General features: G+C 45.2%; 1 protein-coding gene across 1 annotated transcript; it reads left to right on the top strand.

Annotated features, from left to right (window-relative positions):
• Positions 1-4,863: 4,863 nt before the first annotated feature.
• Positions 4,864-18,701, top strand: LOC120838381 (sialin-like). The gene is made up of 4 exons (XM_040208277.1): positions 4,864-5,014; positions 12,958-13,027; positions 17,526-17,707; positions 18,438-18,701. Exons 2-4 carry the CDS (start codon positions 13,003-13,005, stop codon positions 18,699-18,701), a joined length of 471 nt encoding a protein of 156 aa, XP_040064211.1. The 5' UTR covers positions 4,864-5,014; positions 12,958-13,002.
• Positions 18,702-20,093: the final 1,392 nt, after the last annotated feature.

The raw sequence follows: 20,093 nt of genomic DNA, 5'->3' as shown, positions 1-20,093 counted from the left end.
CTCTTTAGCGTTCATCTCGCAGTATCCATTAAAGAAAGTTAGCATAATGCTACCTCAATATAGTTACCCCTGCCGAAGTTCCGGGACTAGACCCGGAACATACAGATGGGAAAGAAAGGTTTAACCGGCACTGAACTCATACCGTATCAAATAAAAGTATACGTTTTCGCACCCGTGCTTTTCCTAGTGCTGCATCAGTGGCTGCATACACTATACTCGTGGACAGCTTTTTTCGTGGCTATGCAGTCAAAGGACAACGGGCCCTTGAGCACTTGTAGCGCCCATCAGAGCGATGCACACACACTCTTTACTTCTTTCGAAATGTCACAGAAAGTGTCCACGAGTATAGGTTACTTAAAAAAAAAAGTTTCTGACCTGTGCCATTTTCAGCGTTCGTGCATACAGCGTGTGCTTTGCTCGCTTCTTCGAGCCATGTGCACGCGAGTGCTGAACTGTGGGACCGTGGTGATGAGACATGGAAGGGAATGGCGCTTTTCATCGCGTGTTTTAATGCGAGAGCATTAACTATCCCATTGAGCGGAGCCGGGGGCGTCTGTAACCGAAAAAAAAAACACACACAAAAGATGCCCATCCTCCTATTGGCTGAGCAAAACGGCTCCTAAATAGCCATTGGCGGCCGCTTCACGAGAGCGCGCGCTGGGCCATTGGCCGCCGACCGCAACCTCGGCAGTAGCGAGACGTGGCCGTCCACGCCAGTGCACCGCAGATGAAGTAAGAGAGCGGAAGAACGACATTCATGCTTTCGAATTCACAACTCATAAGAAGTGCTTAAGTGTCTTCGGAATTTTTTTTAGCCTAATTCGTTTAAGAAAAAAATTGGGGTGTGCGCATGTTTATACAGCCTAGAACTTAGTCTGCCTCAATGGGCGACTTGTCTCCCAGCTGTAGATAAGCAATATAGCCAGTGCGGTAGAACCGCTAGCCTGGGGTCTTTAACGCGCACCACGCAGTAGTAGCGAGTTTTAGTAGACCGTGTTTCCCCCTCCGCTAAGCCCCTCCGCTACCCGGAACTCTACAGCCAAAGCCGTGAGCCCGCGGCAATAGCCCGCGGCATGAAGCGCTTGTATCTTCATTGTTCTCATCATCAGAATAGGGAAAGGTGAGTCGATCTCTGTTGGATCGTATTTTTTATTCGCTGCTCCGGTCTTTGCGCCGTTTCGCTGGTTGATAGCTCAGAATGAAAGATCGAACAAATAGGAAGCCAGCTGGGCGTAAGGCGTGTTTTTTTTTTTTTTTTATCGTGAGAGAGCCAGCCGAACCAGTGGCATACACCATCTCTTCAATCGACAGGGTGGTCACACTGCTCGGTTACAAGTTCGACCGCAAGCTGGGAGATTTCAGAGTCCGCTTTCGCAAAGACCGCCCGGCCAACACCGGCGTCAATCCCTGGAGGCCCACCACGGGGGTGCCGGACTAGCTGCGTCGTCGGAAATTCGGGTGGCTCGTCTGCGAGCCGGGCATGCAGGAGTGCTCGCCGGGGGTTCGAGACCGGCCTGCTAGGAGTGAGCAGCCTTATGGAGACCATTGTCAAGAGGATCGCTGCAAACCTAACGCTCCTTACCCTCTTTCACCGCAACATCAACCCTTCACCCTCGTCCACAAGCTCCATTTAAACCATCATCACCATTTCTTGTAAAAATTCACCTGTGCAATACCATCTCATCGTCGTTGGACGCGGCGCAGTGGGTCTTTACGGTATGGACGACTTGCCTTTCTGCGGCGCCGCGGCACTCCTGAGTCGAAATAAATCACTATCACTATCACTATTTAGAGCGAATCACTGATCACTATGATCAGTGGCGCGAACACGACCTCGTGTTCGCCTTTCTTGTGGTCGTGGGTGCGTGGTCGTGGTCTCGTAGTATGGGTGCACTGTCATGGGTGCCTAATCTTCGACTCGCCTTCCTAATTTTGATGGACTCAACTTCCTGTTGTTTACTGAAATTATCAGACGCGCAGTTTATTTAAACACAATATCGTGGGCATTTTTTTCTACACCTTTCGCGCTTCTAAAAGATGCGCCTTCAAATTTCGGTGAACTCCTTCCTTGCCAAAGGTCTGTGTGTTGCAGTGGGATGCGGGGAGCAGATTTCGCGCTGCTCTAAAGTTTCGTAGACCGACGTCATTGGTGATGATGATAATTCGAGTCTATTTTTGTCATAATTAAGAAATAAAACCTTGAGACATGGAAACAAAAAGGGACTTACACATCACCGTCTCAAAACCAGCCCAGCGTACTGCTCTCATTTACTTCCAGAACAGTCTTCTTCTTTGCCAACGTCCATCCTAATTATACAGATTCAGCAGCAAATGAAGTAAATGACAGTAAATGACAATTCAACAATTAGTAAATAAAGTAAATGGTAGTAAATGACAATTTAAAGGGACCATGAAATGATTTTAAAATCGAATTTCATCCACCGCACGTCGTAAAAGGTGTGAAAAGAAACACAAAAACACAAAACTAGGGAGCCAAAAAAAATTATTTGCTATAGAACTTTTAAAAGAAAACTGGACTCTTTTGCGACTTCTTTCCTTCGAAAGCTCTGCCTTTTCACTACGATGCATCCGCAGAAACGGTGCACGTCAGCCGAATCCACATCGCCTATTGGGTAAGAGCCTACCTCACCAGCACCGCGATCGTAAACAATAAATAGCCGGCGAATGTTTCCTAAAAGTTTTGTTAAATAATATTCAGATCCACATTTTGTAGCATAATTAGAGATGTGTGGCGAAAATTGCCAAATTTGATAATGCTGAGAGCCAAGCGCCATCTATCGTGTGGTAAACGAAGCAACTACTTCGCGCGCGCAGTAGGGCAGGGCCGACTTCAGAACGGTTATTTCCTTTCGTCTCCTTCCTCTCAGAACTCTGACTGACTGAACGTTTATTTTTCTACGTGTTCATCTCGCGCGTGCCAACTTCAAGCATCAAGAAAAAAATGTACTTAAAACAAACCACGACGAACAAGAACGCTGGATCCACAAACACCCGAGAAGAGCGACAACAGCCGCGAATCCCGCTCCGACGAAGCTCTCAGAATATAGGCCTAGCAGGCACTACGACTCGGCGCAGCGTTGCTTCGTCGCAAGACCGTCTGTCTGCCTACGACCGGCTGGCGTACTGAATGGAATATGCCCGCGCTACCCTTGTGGACCCTTCCGTATTATAGTTTGATCGCTGACCTCAGTTTTAGGTTAAGAGGTATAAGGTCAATCTCTTCCCCTTGTTTTCCGAGGCAGCGTTGACGAACTCTCGTCGAAAAGGGACCCTCGTCGATTCTCTCCTTGTTTTGTGTGATATAGAGCTCAAATAAACTCTGTATGGATTACCTTCGTAGCACGGTATGTACACTTTGTTATTGGTATGCCATTTTTATTCTGACAGACTGCACGTCACTGTCGAGCTGTAACAGTTCGTGGGAGGTATACGTGCAATACCGGTCCAAACTTTCTTTGCCGAGTGTCGCGTCAGTATCGAGTTGCAATCGTAAAAGATCGGTCCCGAAGCGCTTACCAACAGCGCGAATACAGCACTTCATCAAACGCGCGCGTCCGCTCCGAGTGTGAACAGGTATTTACGTGGCTCTTGCTGACACTCGTAGTTCAAACGTATCTTTTTTAACGTCGGCTTGCTCCTGCATCTCCGAGACCGCGAAAAACGCCGCGGCAATTTGTTTCCATCTGCACTTCCCAACAGGCATACCGGCGTATGGGACTAGTCCCATGCTGTCGCTGTAGCGCAACGTATCTCATTGAATTTCGCTCAGCTGCGATGCGGCGATGAGAGGCGCCGATTCAGAAATACGTCGGTGACATCGGCGCAGTAAAACCCACCGGCGCACCCCAACTCGCTAACGCTCCCATCTCCTACTGCCGAGAGAACTTCCGGTTCCGGAAACAGCGTACGTCACGGCTTGTTTTGCGGTCAAGAAAAAGTCGATATTTCATTAATTTTTTGTGTAGAAGTTAATAAACCGAAACGAAAACGGATGCCTGTTCGGCATTCAGTGAACATTGACGGTTTATTGTAAAACTTATCTGGAAAAAGTAAAAAAGTCATTTCATGGTCCCTTTAAGAGTAAATTAAGTAAATGGAAGTAAATGACAGCTGTATGCTGTGCTGGTTTTGAGACGGTGGTGTGTATGTCCCTTTTTGTTTCCTTGTCTCAAGGTATTATTTCTTAATTGTGATTGTTCACCAGCTCGCCTGCGTTTTGACTCTTATTTTTTCTTGTTTTTTTTTTCGGTTTGGTTGCAAGCGCCACCAAGCACCCCGCAGTAACAGTCTCTACCGCGCGAAGTCTCTACCGCCTGAGAAGCGCAGCCAGTGTGAGAAAATCTCCGAGGATGCCATCCCTCAGATGATGATAGTAATCAAAGTGGCCAGACTGAATTTCGAGAAGGTTCTACAAGACCCCTTTCGAAAGACTGCCTCTGTTGGCAGCTGTGGAATCCCTGCACAATGGCGGATTAAGACCTCAACGTCTCGGCTTGTCGGCTCCTAGCAGTCTAGCGTTGGGCGCGCTCTGACGTTCGCTACCTTATGGAATAAGTTGCACGTTTCACGATGCCAGGTGTTCCGCCACAGTGAAATGGCCATGACACTCTAATAATCGGCGCGTGACTTCCGAAAGGGGTCTATTTCGCTGGAGTTCGCTAGAAAGAAGTCTGATCTTTTCGTGTGTTCGGCGTGGTCAGCCGCCGAACACTTTTTTCTTCTTTGTCTGGGGTGCAGCCATCCAGGAAATTCCTTTTTCAACACTGATATTTGAATGAGACTGTATAGAATAAAAAATGTGCGTTTTTATATTATTTAAAAGTGTTCTTAAGAACTACAGCGATCTTTGTTTCATTAATAGGCCTCTCGTGACCCTCAGGCACGTGTTAGAAGAAAACGTTATGAATCGTTCTATGCCGCGGAAGACGTATGCCACGCTCGACACAGCTTCATAAACGCAACAACAACAGTCGTGAAGGTCACATCGCATCAGGTGAGCGCAGATGAGGAGACGTTACTTTGTTCGCGAAAGCTACAGCCGTCCATATGTTGCAATCATCTAGATTCATTATACCGAAATATGAAATCGTTCTGAAGTAAGAAAGGCCTGATAGGGGTATAGAGGTGATAGGCCGCGTCACAAAACACACTGCTGCTGCATGTTTAATCCGACCTAATGCAGCCGATACTAAGGCAGCTATACTTCATTTCTGCTGAAGTTCAGACACAGACGACGCCATAGGACTAATGGCACCAATCAGCGTCAAAAGTCGCTAGGCCTTCCCTGTACATAGTTTACATGTGACGTCATTCGCGGTCATGCCAGCATCTTACGCGCCGCGAGCGTTAGGTTCACCGTGTTAGTTTAACACCGCAGAGATTGTAGTCCGAAGTAACCAGTAAGAAGAGATTACCGTCAGTACCCAGCAATGGCGACACTTGCAAGCAATGTATACATGATTGGTCCAGCGATGATAGAAGACGCACGTAAACATAGCGAGCATCATGATGGTGCGGTTTTGACGCCCTCTGATTGGTCCCGTCAGCCGTAGCGTCGGCTGTGTCTGGAAACGAAGTATAGTTGGTATATCTGCTTGGTGGTCATCGATCGGTCAACTGTTGCAAAGCGCGTACTCTGCGCGTTATCACAGGTTATTGTCTGCCAAGAAGCGCACATTTTGAAAGCTTTGTTAAAGCTCGTTGTCAGCACGCGCCCAGAAGCAATAAATGTCACTATACTCCGTTCCACCTTCAGTCTGAGCGCAGTGAACGCCACAGGCCATCCCAGCCGATCCAGCGCCGGGAGAAAATCGCGTGACCTGCCGGTTGGGCAGAGGGACACAGGGAGCTCAAGGTCACATGACACTCTCCCCACGCTGGATTGGCTGGGATTACTCCTAGTGTCCGCTGCGCTCGGACTGAAGGTGAAACGGAGTATAGTTCGTTGCTCGCCCTCTAACGGCGGAAGTGGGACGCTCTCTAGTGGAGGTTCCCAACTACTACTGCTCATCGGACACGGCGGAACTGCTCGCGATCATAGCTCGTATCATTTCTGAATGCAAACAACACGCTTCACCTTGCCAATGTATACTCTGTCCACTCTTAAGCCGGGGCCACACTGCTACATCATACAAAAGACAGTCTGCACACAGATTGGAACGCGAGTCGCCGGGAGATCCGTGCTTCGAATGCCGCATGGCAATGAGTTCAAGGAGAAAACTTTCTCAAGCGGCATTCAAACCACGGATATTTCGGTGACTAGTGTGTGCAGAGTGTCTTTTACACCATGTATGAGCATGTGACCCCGACTTAAAGCTGAGACTGCTGTCAATGCCACAAGCACGAGGGCTCGAGGTCGCTGCCTTGACGCGTTCTCCTGCAGAACGAGCGTTCGGGCTAGAAATGCATGTCTCAAAGCAAGGAGGGCGGGCTACCTTTCAAGTAAGGTGCAGACTTGCACCTTACTTGAAAGTTTTAGTATTGCGTACAGAAGCAAACGCGAGCGCTATGCGTTTGAATTAAAGTTGCGTGCTCCACGCTGCGTACGCGAGTCTTCACCGTGGTCCAATCCATAACCGGAATTTTGGGCTCCGCGCACGCGTAGTGTGGAACGCGCAACGCTAACGGAAATGCAAAGTGCTTGCGTTCGCTCGAATACGCAATACTAAAACACAGTACTGTTACACTGGTTTTCCAACGCCAACGAAGAGTACTGCAGTGAGTTCCTTCGAACTGGAAAAGCTGAGATTGGCAAAACGACGGCGCGTTGACATTAAAAGATATCAAATGTTCTAAAAAGTTTTGTTAAAACAAAAAAAAAAATTACTTTATTGTTTTTTTTTTTTTTTTTTTTTTTTTTTTTAGGGGTGCCGGGGGGGTGCATCTTGTACTGGATGGACTGGAGGCGAATTTGGAATGTTTCACGATTGCCAAAAGTCGAGACTTTAATGGCATCATGTTTTCCCCACGATTAATGTAATTTTACATGGATTTTCAGACTAGCTAGAATGTTTTAATTGATTTTAGACTGTGTTTATTCTATAACATGTTATTTACAAAAGCTGAAATTGGCACCAGTGACGATAATTTGCCAACTTTAGAGTGCCATATTCGTCAGCCCGTTTGAACTTAGATTATTAGCAACAAATTAAATGAGAGCTGAGAAAACTTCGTAACAAAATATTTTAATTTTATTATTATTAGTAATACAAATTGCTGTGATTAGACCCCCGATAAACGCCGCAATTACAAAAATGCGCCATTTAACCAATAGTCTTTACAAAGAGGCCTCGTCTTGTTTTCTCTTTAGCATATGAAAAGCTCTAATATCGTTATCAAGATACACATAAACACTGAATGCAATATAAGATGTGTAACCGGTTGCCTTAAAAATACAGACTTCTGTTGTCTTACTTGGATTCCTTTTTTTTCTGTAGCGTTTCTTAATTTATACCTTTAGTAAACATATTCTAAGACCATGACCCGTGGTGATAGTTCGTAAAATTTTGATTTGTTTTGTTATTATTGTGCTGGGAATAACGCTAAAGCAATTTATTATGTAAATGCCCAAGAACCCATTAAAGGGCCCGCAGTTCATTATTTCACATGACAATTATCTGAGTAAGAAAAAGCAGCAAGACCACACAAATATCAGCGTTGATTTTTTCAACCAACACTATATTATTCTTTTACCTTCAAAGTGTATAAAGACCCTGTCTTTAAAGGGACGCTGAACGCTCCACAATATTATGATGTGCCCTGATCAGACGCGTATGTCATAAAATAAAGTTTCCTCGAACAATTTCTTTAGGTCAATAATTACGCTGTCAGATACACCATGAATTATGCAAACCCAAATTAACACCTATATCGAGAAAATTAAATAAAACAATAGAGGTTAAAAACGTGCCTAGTGGCGTAAAGGCGGAATCACGTGGTGCGAATTTTCTTGCGGTTTTGCAGCTGCGGCGTTGAGCACCGCAGCCTCCCGCACGTTCTTTTTTGTCGCACGAGCGGCGTCTCAACAGCGAAATCGCAAGTAAAATCACATCATGTGAATCAGGCTTTCTATGCTAAACATTGTTTTTGTTCTAAGAATAAAGAGGTGACCTGCGCGTATTATGGGGTATCTACACGAAGGAGAAATCCGCTTCTTTCCTCCGCGGAGCGCCCATCACGTGAGACATACGTCATCCCTTTTTGACGACTCGCGGCGCCGTTCTCCTCCGTGGCGGAGGCGCGGAGGCTTCGTGCTGTCAGCACGAAAGCTCCGCAGGTGCACGCGGCGGAGCCGGGGACGGAGTTTCCCGGATTGTTGACGTCACGACATCCGTCCGCGGAGTTCTCCTTCGTGTGGATACCAGAAAGGGATGACGTATGTCTCACGTGATGCGCGCTCCGCGGAGGAAAGGGGCGGATTTCTCCTTCGAGTGGATACCCCTTAAAGCGGTATCCACACGAAGGAGAACTCCGCGGACGGATGTCGTGACGTCAACAACCCGGGAAACTCCGTCCACGGCTCCGCCGCGTGCACCTGGGGAGCTTTCGTGCTGACAGCACGAAGCCTCCGCGCCTCCACCACGGAGGAGAACGGCGCCGCGAAGCGCCAAAAGGGATGACGTATGTCTCACGTGATGCGCGCTCCGTGGAGCAAAGGGGCAGATTTCTCCTTCGTGTGGATACCCCATTAGCGGCGAGATGTTCGGTGGGGCCCCGTGTGGTTCCCTCTCGTGACGTCATTACCTTGCCAACAACAAGTTCGATGGTGTTTGTAATGAGCACGGTGGAAGCTTGGAATCACAGCGCTCTGAAACCAACACTGCCAACACCTTCAAAGTGGAAGTTCTTACATAACTCTTATTTCCGTATATGACAAAACCTTTGCTGACGTCATAGCCAGCATTCGACGAATCGTGGAAGGCCGACCACAGCGACGCTTTTGATCGTGCACGTCGCTCTTCCTCGGATAAGCGGGAATCATTTGTGTCGCTTAGTAAAACTACCACACTAGAGAGGCTCAGCAACCGGTATACCACCAGCACGCGTCTCCGACCCTCACTATAACCGCCATTTTGGAAAATCGAGTGGCGCCACCTATAAACCGTTGGAGTCGCGAATTGGATGTGTTCATATGACGTCAGTGCGCCATATTGTTTTTAGATGTCAGCGTGACAAAACATAACCTTTTGTACACTATCATTTTGAGGGGGTGATGTGAATCTTCGGAGTGCTCGTTTTCTGCGCGCGCCAGACTATACATAACAACAAAATGGTGGACGAAAGGACGTGGGTGAAAACAAGCGTGGCGACCGGCCGCCGCCACGTCTCTGCTCGTGCGGAAAAGCCCGTGCAAGTACAAGCTTGTCGAGGCTATGTTCACACGCTCGCTGCATGAGGTTGCACGCGTATGGCGACGTGAGCAATCAAAAGCATCGGTGTGATCGGTTTTCCACGAATGGCCGAAAACCTCAGCAATCGATTTCCCATCAATGGATGTAAAAGTGAAGTCAGAACTTTAAATTTTTATGTTTTGGAAGTGCTGGTTTTAGAGCCCAATGATTTTAAGCTTCCACCACGCTCATTTCAAACATCATCTAACTTGTTGTTCGCAAGATAATGACGTCACAAGAGGGAACCATAGGTGGGCGCCATTAAAACATCTCGCCGCCAATAGACCTTTCTCAAAAAGGGCTCATAACCAGTTCCATGTTCAGTGTTCGTGCGTATGCAGCATGATTTGCCCGCTTTCCGAAGCGACGAACAAGCGCGTGCTGGCTGATGAGGAGATCGCACACTGGGCTGAGGACTCGTAGATATTGAAATGGTGTATTGCGTACATCATTCTGCTCCTCGTGTGCCTCGTAACTACAGACGCGAGTAAATAATACTCACAAGCGCACACATTTGGTGTCGGAAAGCGCTTGCTGACAACGGCAGTCCCTTATCGGCTGCTGGAATAGACAAATCTCGATAATCGTGAAATGCGCGTTGCGAAAACAGAAGCCCCCTCTCAGAAGGCGCTCAGGAGCATACAGTGATAAGGCTCGAGTGCGTATAGTATGGCCGTCCTAGTTATCTATATGGGCATCGAACGATGTCACGTTCGTTCAATGTATGTGTTCTATACACATAGTAACCCTCGAGCGAGGGCACAAAGAAAAGAAAAGGACGGACAGTCAAGAAACTTGGAGTTTCGCGTCTCTCCGTCCTTTTTCTTTTTGTCCCCTGGCTCTAGGGTTACTATATCTATCCTTAAAGGGGCACTGACACCCCAAAGGTCGTATTCTTTTTTATTGTCTAAAACGATGCAGGTTGTAGTCATAGACACGCAAAAAAAACCGCATCGCGAAAAAAAATTTTCCCGCGCGCGCGCGCGCCTTTTTATTTTTGGCGTTTATATTTCCCGCGCTAACCTCCTTGCTTCTTTTGATCGGTGACGTCAAAAATCAGGAAATTTAGAAGCTTTGTAGGCGACATTTCTATAACATTTAATAACGGCAATCGTAAAACATGTTTTTTAACGCAATGACGAACGCACTACGGCCTTTCTTTTTGAAATACCAAAAATCAGATTTCGGTGTGATGTCGCTTCCTGAATTTTTGTTCTCCCTCGGAAACCTTGGCGGCGCTCGAGCAGAGGCTTATCGCCGAGTCGGGGAAGACCGGTTTTTCCCCGCGTCGGCTCCCTTGTATCCCGCCTGCTCATCTCCTCCTCTCTTCGGGTCGCGGTAGCAACGGCGCTTCGCTTCACAGCGTGGTGCGGAGGTCCGAAAGAAAGTCGAGTCGCAGGAGACCGCAAAATTTGACTCACTGCGCTGGCGCGGATCGCGCGGGAACTTCAAATTCGGCATTTGGAAATTGTTTTTTTAATTCACAAATACTGAATTCCCAAGTTTCGAATTTTGAGGGTAATGTCCCGGCATCGTTTTCAATCGTTTCGGATAATAAAATAAATTACGATTTTGATGTGTCAGTGCCCCTTTAAGCAGCTTGCCTATCCACTTAGTTTACGTTCTATAGACCTTTCCAGCGCTTATCACCCAGGGGAAAAATGCTGAGTCACTCGGCTGGGACCGCACATGCGCGGTGTCTCATACTTTCGTGGAAGAGAGCTACGCGAACGCTGAGAACGCATTCCACAGACCAGTAGACAAGGATGACAGCGCCCAGTAGGCGATTACAGTATTGGAAGAACTCCGTTTCACACAAAGTCCAACCGCCGCCAACGGGATACCATCTGAGGATGCCAATCAAACCGGGCCAATGGTGAATTGTCACGACGCTCGCTCGTCTTCTTTGTACGTATAATGTTTCCGTCTACACCAGCCGAGCGCAGTGAACGCCACGCAATCCTGCACTTTTTGCTCTACGTGATTGGTTTAAACGGCGATAGCGAACGCACATTTGGCGGCTTGATTGTGACGCACAAACGACAAAATCTCTGACGACGCACATTTGGCGCTTTTTGATTGGCTTATCGAATCGTAGCGTCGGTTGCGGTCGGACCTATAATGTGAAACGGAGTATGAAACATGAGATTCCCATGAGAGGCTCCGGTGACAAAATCACAAAAGCAAAATAAATGCCGCCAATCAGCACAAGCGTCCCTCTTTTTTATTATTTTTTTTTTACATTGGGGAACAGTTGCGGCATGCGCCTAAGTCTTTTTTTTTTTTTTGGAATGTTGGTCTATAATGATATTTTTGTCCATACGGTCCTGCGTGGCTTGGTGTTTTTGTCGAAAACTTAAAACCTTTTGAAAAATGTTGTTTCTCTTGGGCAAGCCCACCACCAGGCCTCGTATAGGCTCTGAGAGCAATATGTCGGTGAAAATCGGTAGGCACAAAACAAAATAGCTACGAAACAAATTAAAGAAAATACAGGAATATATCATCGCGGACAACGAGTTAAAGCAATCCTCTATGTAGATTTTTTTTCTTTTTTTCCTTAGCTGGCATTGCTTAAGAAGGAGCATTAATCTACGAAACTTTGAGAATGAAACGCGAAACACAACCCCTTTCTAACGGTTCCCTTTGTTCTTACATGAATGGTGCCCGGAACGCGTCTCCGTCTGGTCTGTTTACCGCGTCCAAAAAAAAATTTATCCCACGATTTCCGTTCGATGGCGACATAGAAGTGTCACGCAGTCGCCAGTCGCGATCCTGGCGGCGTCCCAACAGCTGTGGTGCATGTGGCAAACGCCTGTCCCGCTGCAGCTCCCTCTCCAGTGTGGCAGTCCGCGGAAGCTTTGGCAGCCAGAACTTGGGACGCCGCTACGAGAGCGACACTCGCGTTCGGTTGTGCTACTCGCAGCTTCTCGTGAGCATTTCCACGACCAACCGCCAGGATCGCGACAGGCTACAGCATGACACTTCGGCTTCTTTAACGTCATTCGTTGCCACTTCAAGACCACTTTTGATGTATGAGCAGCATGGGTGCCTAAGCACACCAGTCGAAGACGCGCTCCAGGCAACAGAGTACAGGGTTCCCTACCAAGGAATCATCAAACAAAGTCTCCGATAGGAGGATGGTTTACCAAAAGTAGTAAATAAGAAGATCGTAAATCGATGATTTAATTCAATAATTGACTCTCTCCTTTAGAAAATCTCAAGTAAGCGGAGCAGTAACGGTTACATTTTGCAAGTAACGGCCAAATACTTTTCGTCTCAAGTAATGATCCAATTTATATAATTCAGCACTTTTTAAGCGAGAGTAATTGCACGAACTGAATTTAAAGGGGCAAACGAGCTGGTGAATATAAAGCATCAGAACCTTCCCAGTCTGCGGGAAAAAAACGATATATACACTAATAAGTCCTCTAAATATATGTGTCGCTTTTACCCGCGGTCTCGGGGCGTTTTGTCACGAGTAATTGCAATTCTAATCGTTAACCTTCTTCAAGCAACGTGTAATCGCGTCTCATTTTCTCCGCTCAAGCGAAACACGCAGCTCTGCCTTCCTGGGTGCCCTTCTCCAATCGGCATGTCCGATTTGGCAAACGCGAGGGGTAAGTTGCATTGCTACTTAGAAAGAGAGAGAGTAGTGGACTGGAGAATCACTCGGTGTTGTCGACGCTCCCTATTTGATTTCTCTCTAGCGATTTTTATTAATGCACTGAACACATTTTGCTGTTCGCCAGCGAGCGCCATCGCCCGCTGACTTTCTGATAACCATTATGGTTTTCTATAATGGTTATATAGGTTTCTGATAACCATTATGGTCGAGTGTCTATGAGGACAATTCCCCCGTCTCTGAACAGATATACTTCAGTTAATCGTGTGCAGTTGCATGTTGCTGAAAGCTCAACTTAAATATGAATGGTTCCAGTTCCAGTACTATACGTGTACGTCTAGACTAGGGTGGTGTCTTCATGTGCGCTCTGCTTAGGGTGATGACATCTGGCCATTTTGTTCCGAACGCTTAGTTTTACGCTTTGTTGGGAAGCGCGTGAAAGTTCGTGTCCCTGTACGCGCTCGTTGCGTGACCTGTGCTACGGCGTCATTTTGTTCTCGACGATTTCTTTGAATTTTTCCAGTGAGCGCGTGCTGTCGGCATCGGGTACTAAAAAGGATATGGCATCACCCTAAACAGAAGGACGTTGAGGCACCCTAGTCTCCACTTATTCAGTGAAAGGAAGGATGGTTAAAGTGTTGTAGACGTTTGTGCGTATTCCATCAAGAATATGAATCCCTATGTTTTGTCCTACGACCCTGTAACTGCCACATATACTTGAACGTCATAATTATGCTGTATAGGGCTTCACCTTATTTATTTATCTATTTATTTATCTTATCTTCAGTGCCGAAGCCTTAGAAAGGGGAGGGGATTCGGGGAATTCAAACGTATGAAAAGTTGTTATAGAGGCTCAGAACAAAAATGATATTTAGCTAGTGCAGCTTTAAAGCTATTGAAACCACAAATATCTGCTATAAAAGGGAGAGACGGGTCCAACCACAACAGGTTTTGACGACGAAAGAACTGTAGAAAGAAGTGGTGTTACATGTGTGTATGCCTATTGTGCAGTTATGTCTGGGCAAAAAAATTTGAAGATGGGATTATTAATTAGTTGAGCTTTTAGATTGGAATTATATTTTATAAAATCGACATAAACGAGAGATTATACGTCGGATGAAAAGACGGGTTATGAGAGTACATTTCACTGACGTGACACTTGACGTACGATGGTAGTTAGCGAGTATGAAACGAGCTTACAGATTTTGAGCGGCTTCAGGAGCTGATATGCGATACTTCTGTACCAGGATCCCAGACTAGCATGCATATTCGAATTTACTTTGTACTAAATATGTGTAAAGTAATACTTAAAAAAAAAGATGGGGTTCAAGAAAAAGTCCGTCTTATGTAATCAAGCTTGCGATTACTATTGTTTATGGCATGTTCGGTAGAATTTTACCATGATAAGTTAGATGCAATGTGGGCACCTAAGTATTTATAAAATGGTCCAATTTCAAGACGACTATCTGACAGGTGGTAAAAAGGACAGGCTGTGATTTTACGAGAGATTCGCATTGCCTTGCATTTGCTAGGTTCGATTTCATTTGCAAAGAATCACACCACGAGACAATAGCCTGAAAGTCTGATTGAAATATGTGAACGTCATAAATTTTAGTAATTTTATGATAAATGACGCAGTCATCAGCAAATAGGTCTATAGAAGAGGAAACTTGAGTTGGTAAGTCGTGTATATAGATCAGGAATAAGAGAAGACCAAGGACTGAGTCCTGGCAAACCGGTATGAACAGTGAGAAATGAACAGTTATTGCAATTTACCGTTACAAATTGGAATCGGTTAGTGAGGCAACGCTCTAACCAAGATGAAATATTAGGATCAATATTGGGAGCAATGAGCTTGTATACTAGAAGTTTGTGGGACACCTTTATCGAATGCCTTTGAGAATTCCAAGAAGATACGGTCAGTCTGATATGTCCGATCTCAGATTGACTTTATGAATGGTTGAATGGATGTTATGGGTGAAAATTGAAAGCTGCGTATCACAGAAGAATAATTTCCGGAATTTATACCCATGAAGATTAAACAAGGAGTTTAATTGTTAAAAATTGAGAGCCTTGATCAAGTTACATTCTCCCTGATTTTACAGAGTATGCTGCTGAGTGAGATTGGACTATAATTTGTAGGGGAGAAACAGTCACCAGCTTTGTAAATTTGGTTATGTATTATCTTAACTATACCGGCGGGGTCAAATACAATGGGAAACATCAGCAACAAATCTGAATGAGGAAGTACAGAATAATGTGTTTAGTACATCACTGAATGCATTCACAAAACATTCATTCAGAAGAATAAAAGAATTTTCACCTAAATATAGTTCTCATTCATCATTTCTTCACTCAATTTTATGCTCATAATCAGGATTGATAATGTTCTATAGAACTGCTTAGGATTGTTTATAAACATGGGTGGTAATTTTGATCTGGAAAAAATATCTATTTAGACTCATTGATAGCTATTTTAAATTCATCAGCCTCACGATTATATACCTGCCAGCGTTTGTGGAACAACTATGCCCTAGCTGCTTTGAACAAGTACTATTTTATTTCATTTGACAGTCTTTTTGAGTAGTATTGTACCAAGGTGATTTTAAGTTTAATTTAGCAACGCGAAGAGGAATGTACTTGGAGGTCAGTCACGAAACTTTATCTTTGAACAGGGCCTAGTACGCTTCAACGGTTCTCAGTAAAATAATCCTGAAGGCACGAGTCCATCCAATTCCATAGTTCATGGTGAAAACAATCAAAGTCGGCTTTGGAACAAGCACGAATGCAGTTAGCAGACATGACTGAAAGGTTCTTTGCAACCTGAAATAAAAAAACTGCAGAATTAAATTATCAGTAAGACCAAGCAAAAAAGAAATCTATTACACATGGTCACAGACAACATTGGCAGCTTATATATATATATATATAGGATTCCGTGTTTTCGGAGTTCATTTTTCGTAAAATTCGGAGGGTGTTTTTCTAGGTTTATTTTTTGCCAAAAATTCGTAGTTTATCGAAGTTTATTTTTATTTGATTCCCAATTCTCCGAAATTCGGAGTTTAATTTTGCAGTTTCTTATATATATATATATATATATATAAATAAAAATAATATCCGGGTGTAAACTCGAGCTAAAAGAAACGCGATTGTATCAATTATTATTTCTTCAGGTGGATTTGGCATTGGTGCAATTGCCATTGCAATACTATTTGCCCCACTACAAAAGTTGCACACAAGTGTTGCTTCAAGAAACGTCGATACATTAAAATCAATAAACTCCTGGAGGAGTCGCCGCCAGGAAGCTCGTATTCATCCCATCCTATTCCATCAACCTATTCAGCAGCGGTCGCTTGAGGTGGAGTGATAAAGGATGTAATAGTGAAGCTTCAACTGGGGCCCCCACCCCCTTTCTTCCTTATTTTATGCAATCTCTATGGTTCATGGCTTTCACTGTTACAAAAACACCATCTTGTCTTCCTCTAAAAAGCAACAATTAGTATGGCCCAGACTGGAAGCCAAAACGGGGCTTTTGTCGTGACCCGACCTGATGTCCTGAATGTACCCTGACGGGATGAGCGGTAAGATCCCTTTTGACAATAGTCCGAGATTTAAAAAAATAACTGTGGTGGCATTTTTTTTTTTGAGTACCATTCCCACTGTGCGCTGATCAAACTTAATTATAAGAAATAAAATACCGTTTTTTTTTCGAAAGAGAGAGGAGTTGTATATCGAAATTTTGAGTGTATTGGGTAAATTCGAATTCTCCAAAATTTTAACGGCGGTGTTTTTCGGTGTTTTTTTAGATTTATCCGAAAACACGAAACCCTACTTGAATCGTACTTACCTATATTATTTCCACATGATGAAGTTTGTGTTTTCTGCCTGTCTGTAAAATACTCGACGCACGCCTGTCATAACTGTATTTTTATTTCATACTTTTGTATTATTCTCTTTACATACCTCGCATCAAACATCCTCTAACCTCTTTTTCTTTTCCTTTTCTAATAATGCAAGGCAATTTTTTTTTAATAAATAAAGCAATAAATTATTAAGCCTACACTTTCGGTGTTTTGTGCACATGCTTGTAACACCTACATTTTTTTATATATAATTATTATTATTGTTCTTTTGTTTCGCGCTTTCGTCACCAGACTGCACCAGCTTTGGTTGGTCTGCGTATTTGCGTCATGTTGAGCGTTACACAACGCAGACTTTTTTTGTGTCTAAACCTATTTTCAGCCTCGTCATTCGCCAAGCTCTCTTAGTATATTGTGCAGCGATTGACCCTCCCATGCGTTTGGCGGAAATGCAGACGAACTGAATTTTTAAGGCGTAGATGGCGCGATCCGCCGCCCAATTCACGAATCCATATGCAGTCATCCACCCATCCTTCAGGAAGAAGACACCAAACCTGTCAGACTGCGAATGTTGGAGGATCCCAGATACCAACACCCGCCGACTCCCGTCATAATCGAGTGTAATTCTCGCAGACGTTCTCATCGCGCGGTACGCCTTCGCCGTGGCCGGGTTCTTCGGCCTCGTGCAGCTCTACGTGCAGCGGCTCAACCTGAGCGTTGCCATTGTTGCCATGGTGCGAATGAAGAAGATCGCCAACACATCCGTCGAGACTGGCTGCGACTTCGGTGCGAGGAACGCCACGTCTATGGAGCTGGTAGGCGACCGCCCGTTTCTGCCTTGCGCAGAAACTTTCTTGCATGTGCAAACGCTGAATTTTGTCGCGCACTCTTGCAAAGATTCTCCGTAAGTATAGCAGGCTTGAGCAGTGGCTGCCATAAGAACACGAGGTACGCAAAACGCTGAATATGGTCATAACCCGGCACTCCAAGTTGTTTATCTTGCGTAATTGTGGCACTCTGTATATCATGTTTTCAATTTGGCTTGCCATTACGGCGGATAAGTCTTTTTGGCCGCGCTAACCAAGATGGTATCTTGTGGTGCCACAGACTATATTTTATTTAAGAACAAAAGAGAGCACGATAGGAAACGATTGCTTTCTTGACGAAACTACTATAGAAGTGTTCGTTTGCGTACAGGGTCAAATAAAAAAAAAACATAATGACGACTAAATGTATGCATGTGTCAAGCACAACACCGTTACTGCTTACTTCAGCTGCCACCGCGCTTCGGCAGCACAATGCTTTGTAGGCACCATACAATCTACACCGCAGCAAGCATCAATAAAGGATGAACCTGTAGTTGGCTTGTAAAGCATCACGCACAAAAATACCTGCTAGACGCCTTCCCTATTTAGAGCCTTTCCACGTGTATTTGGCAACGCCCCTTAAGACCTGGCTGATTACTGGCGACTTGCCATGTCGGAGTTCGCGACGTTGCTGTGCATGACGGTAGATGGTTTTCTTCCGGTCCTGAACTTGTTGCAGGAGGGCGACTTCGACTGGGACGAGCAAGTCCAGAGCATGATCCTCGCGTCCTTCTTCTACGGCTACATACTGCTACAGCTTCCGGGAGGTCGACTAGCCGACAGGGTTGGCGGCAAATACCCCCTCGGGGCCGGAATCCTCGTCTCTTCGGCCATGACGCTCATCACGCCATTCGCGGCAAGGATCCACTACGGGGCGCTCATGGCCGTCCGATTCTTCATGGGCGTCGCTGCGGTAAGGACACTCACAGCTTCAGTTCTTTAAGAAGAAAAAAAAAACGGCCTCTTTGACTGTGTTCTCCCAGACTTTATCTTGTGGTGATCATCACGAGTTGTGGGTAAATCGAATTTTAGTCTGCCAAAATCCGCATCGTTGATGGTGCGTAGAGATCAAACGCAGTGAATGCTTCCTGTCAGCACCCGCCCAGCAGCAATGCACGCAAGTCGAGGGATGTCGCGCCGCCGAGCGATGCATCGCGCGCGGAACATCGCGGAGGAAGACACGTGCAGTCCATCGCACCGCTTGTCACCGCTCGCGATGCACATGATTGTTTAACCACAATTGAATAGCGTCTTGATAAAGTTTGAAGTAAGTCAGTTAACGTCCATCCAAATAATACACGGAGCCCATGTATGAATATGAACTTTGATAATTTACCTTGAAGGAAAGCTTACACTATCTTTATTATCCATATGTAGTGTCTTTTTTAGGCAAAAACAAGAGGGGGGTACACGACAAAAGAAGCCTTTTTTTTGTTTTAATATAAAATTAAAAGATGAAGAAACTGAATTGAATGACTGCAGAATCACGTAGATACATGCATGGAGCTGCTATATTAAACGCTTGTGATTCCTCGGTCGGCAAAGGAGCCAAATAATTTTGTTGCAAAGTTTGTGTAGAGAAGTGTGCACAAAGTTTCATCGCAGGCGTTCGTGCAGACGCACTTTTTAACAGCCAGAGGGCATATGGAACCAAGCGGCTTCATGGTCTAACAATGAATAATTCTCTCGGCTATATAAGAACTCTTTGACGAGAAGAAAATGGCATTATTTCAAGAAAACGTGGAGGCAGGGCGGCAATCCTATCACCTGGCAACAGAACCACATCGGAAGTCGTAGCAGGTGTCATCGGGGCACGGGTGTTGATATCATGGAACATGCACATCTGTCACGCGCAGCGCTCGCTCAGTTAACCTTTTCAGAAAGCATCACGCCTTCGAATGCGAGCTACGTGCACCCCACTCGTCTAGTAAACTAAGGGGCGCCATGTCATTTTGTCTCTCATGCCGTCGCTCCGCTGTGTGAAAATGGAGAGTTTTAGTAGATCGTGTTTTCAGGTCACGCTATTTGTAGCGGGAGCTCGCGCTGCCACTTCGATGCATGCTCTGAAGCACACACCCTTCCCTTAGTAAAAAGAGGCCGTACTTCAAACGAAGTTGAAATATATTTAGTACGAATATTCATTTTGTATTTATTCTGTATTATTTTGGCCGCATTCGAAATACGCGCGTAATGTATTCAAAATACATTATAAATATGAATAAAAAAATATTTTAGATATACCAAAAATATTATCCCTTCACACTCAAGATGCCATTTGTGCATTAAAAACCGGTTACAGAATTTTTTTTTTATTTTCGATTGTGTCAGCAAATGG

Source organism: Ixodes scapularis, unplaced genomic scaffold, assembly GCF_016920785.2.
Source record: "Ixodes scapularis isolate PalLabHiFi unplaced genomic scaffold, ASM1692078v2 PGA_scaffold7__128_contigs__length_106722199, whole genome shotgun sequence".
Taxonomy (NCBI): Eukaryota; Metazoa; Arthropoda; class Arachnida; order Ixodida; family Ixodidae; genus Ixodes; species Ixodes scapularis.
The sequence above is the reverse complement of the archived record's forward strand: the minus strand, read 5'-3'. Positions and strand labels throughout refer to the sequence as shown.

Excerpts from the sequence above, each read along its gene's own strand:
- LOC120838381 (XM_040208277.1), top strand. The coding sequence starts at position 13,003 with ATGTCCGATTTGGCAAACGCGAGGG. Across the intron at positions 13,028-17,525 it reads CGATTTGGCAAACGCGAGGG|ACGTTCTCATCGCGCGGTAC; the intron begins GTAAGTTGCATT and ends TAATTCTCGCAG. Across the intron at positions 17,708-18,437 it reads ACGCCACGTCTATGGAGCTG|GAGGGCGACTTCGACTGGGA; the intron begins GTAGGCGACCGC and ends AACTTGTTGCAG.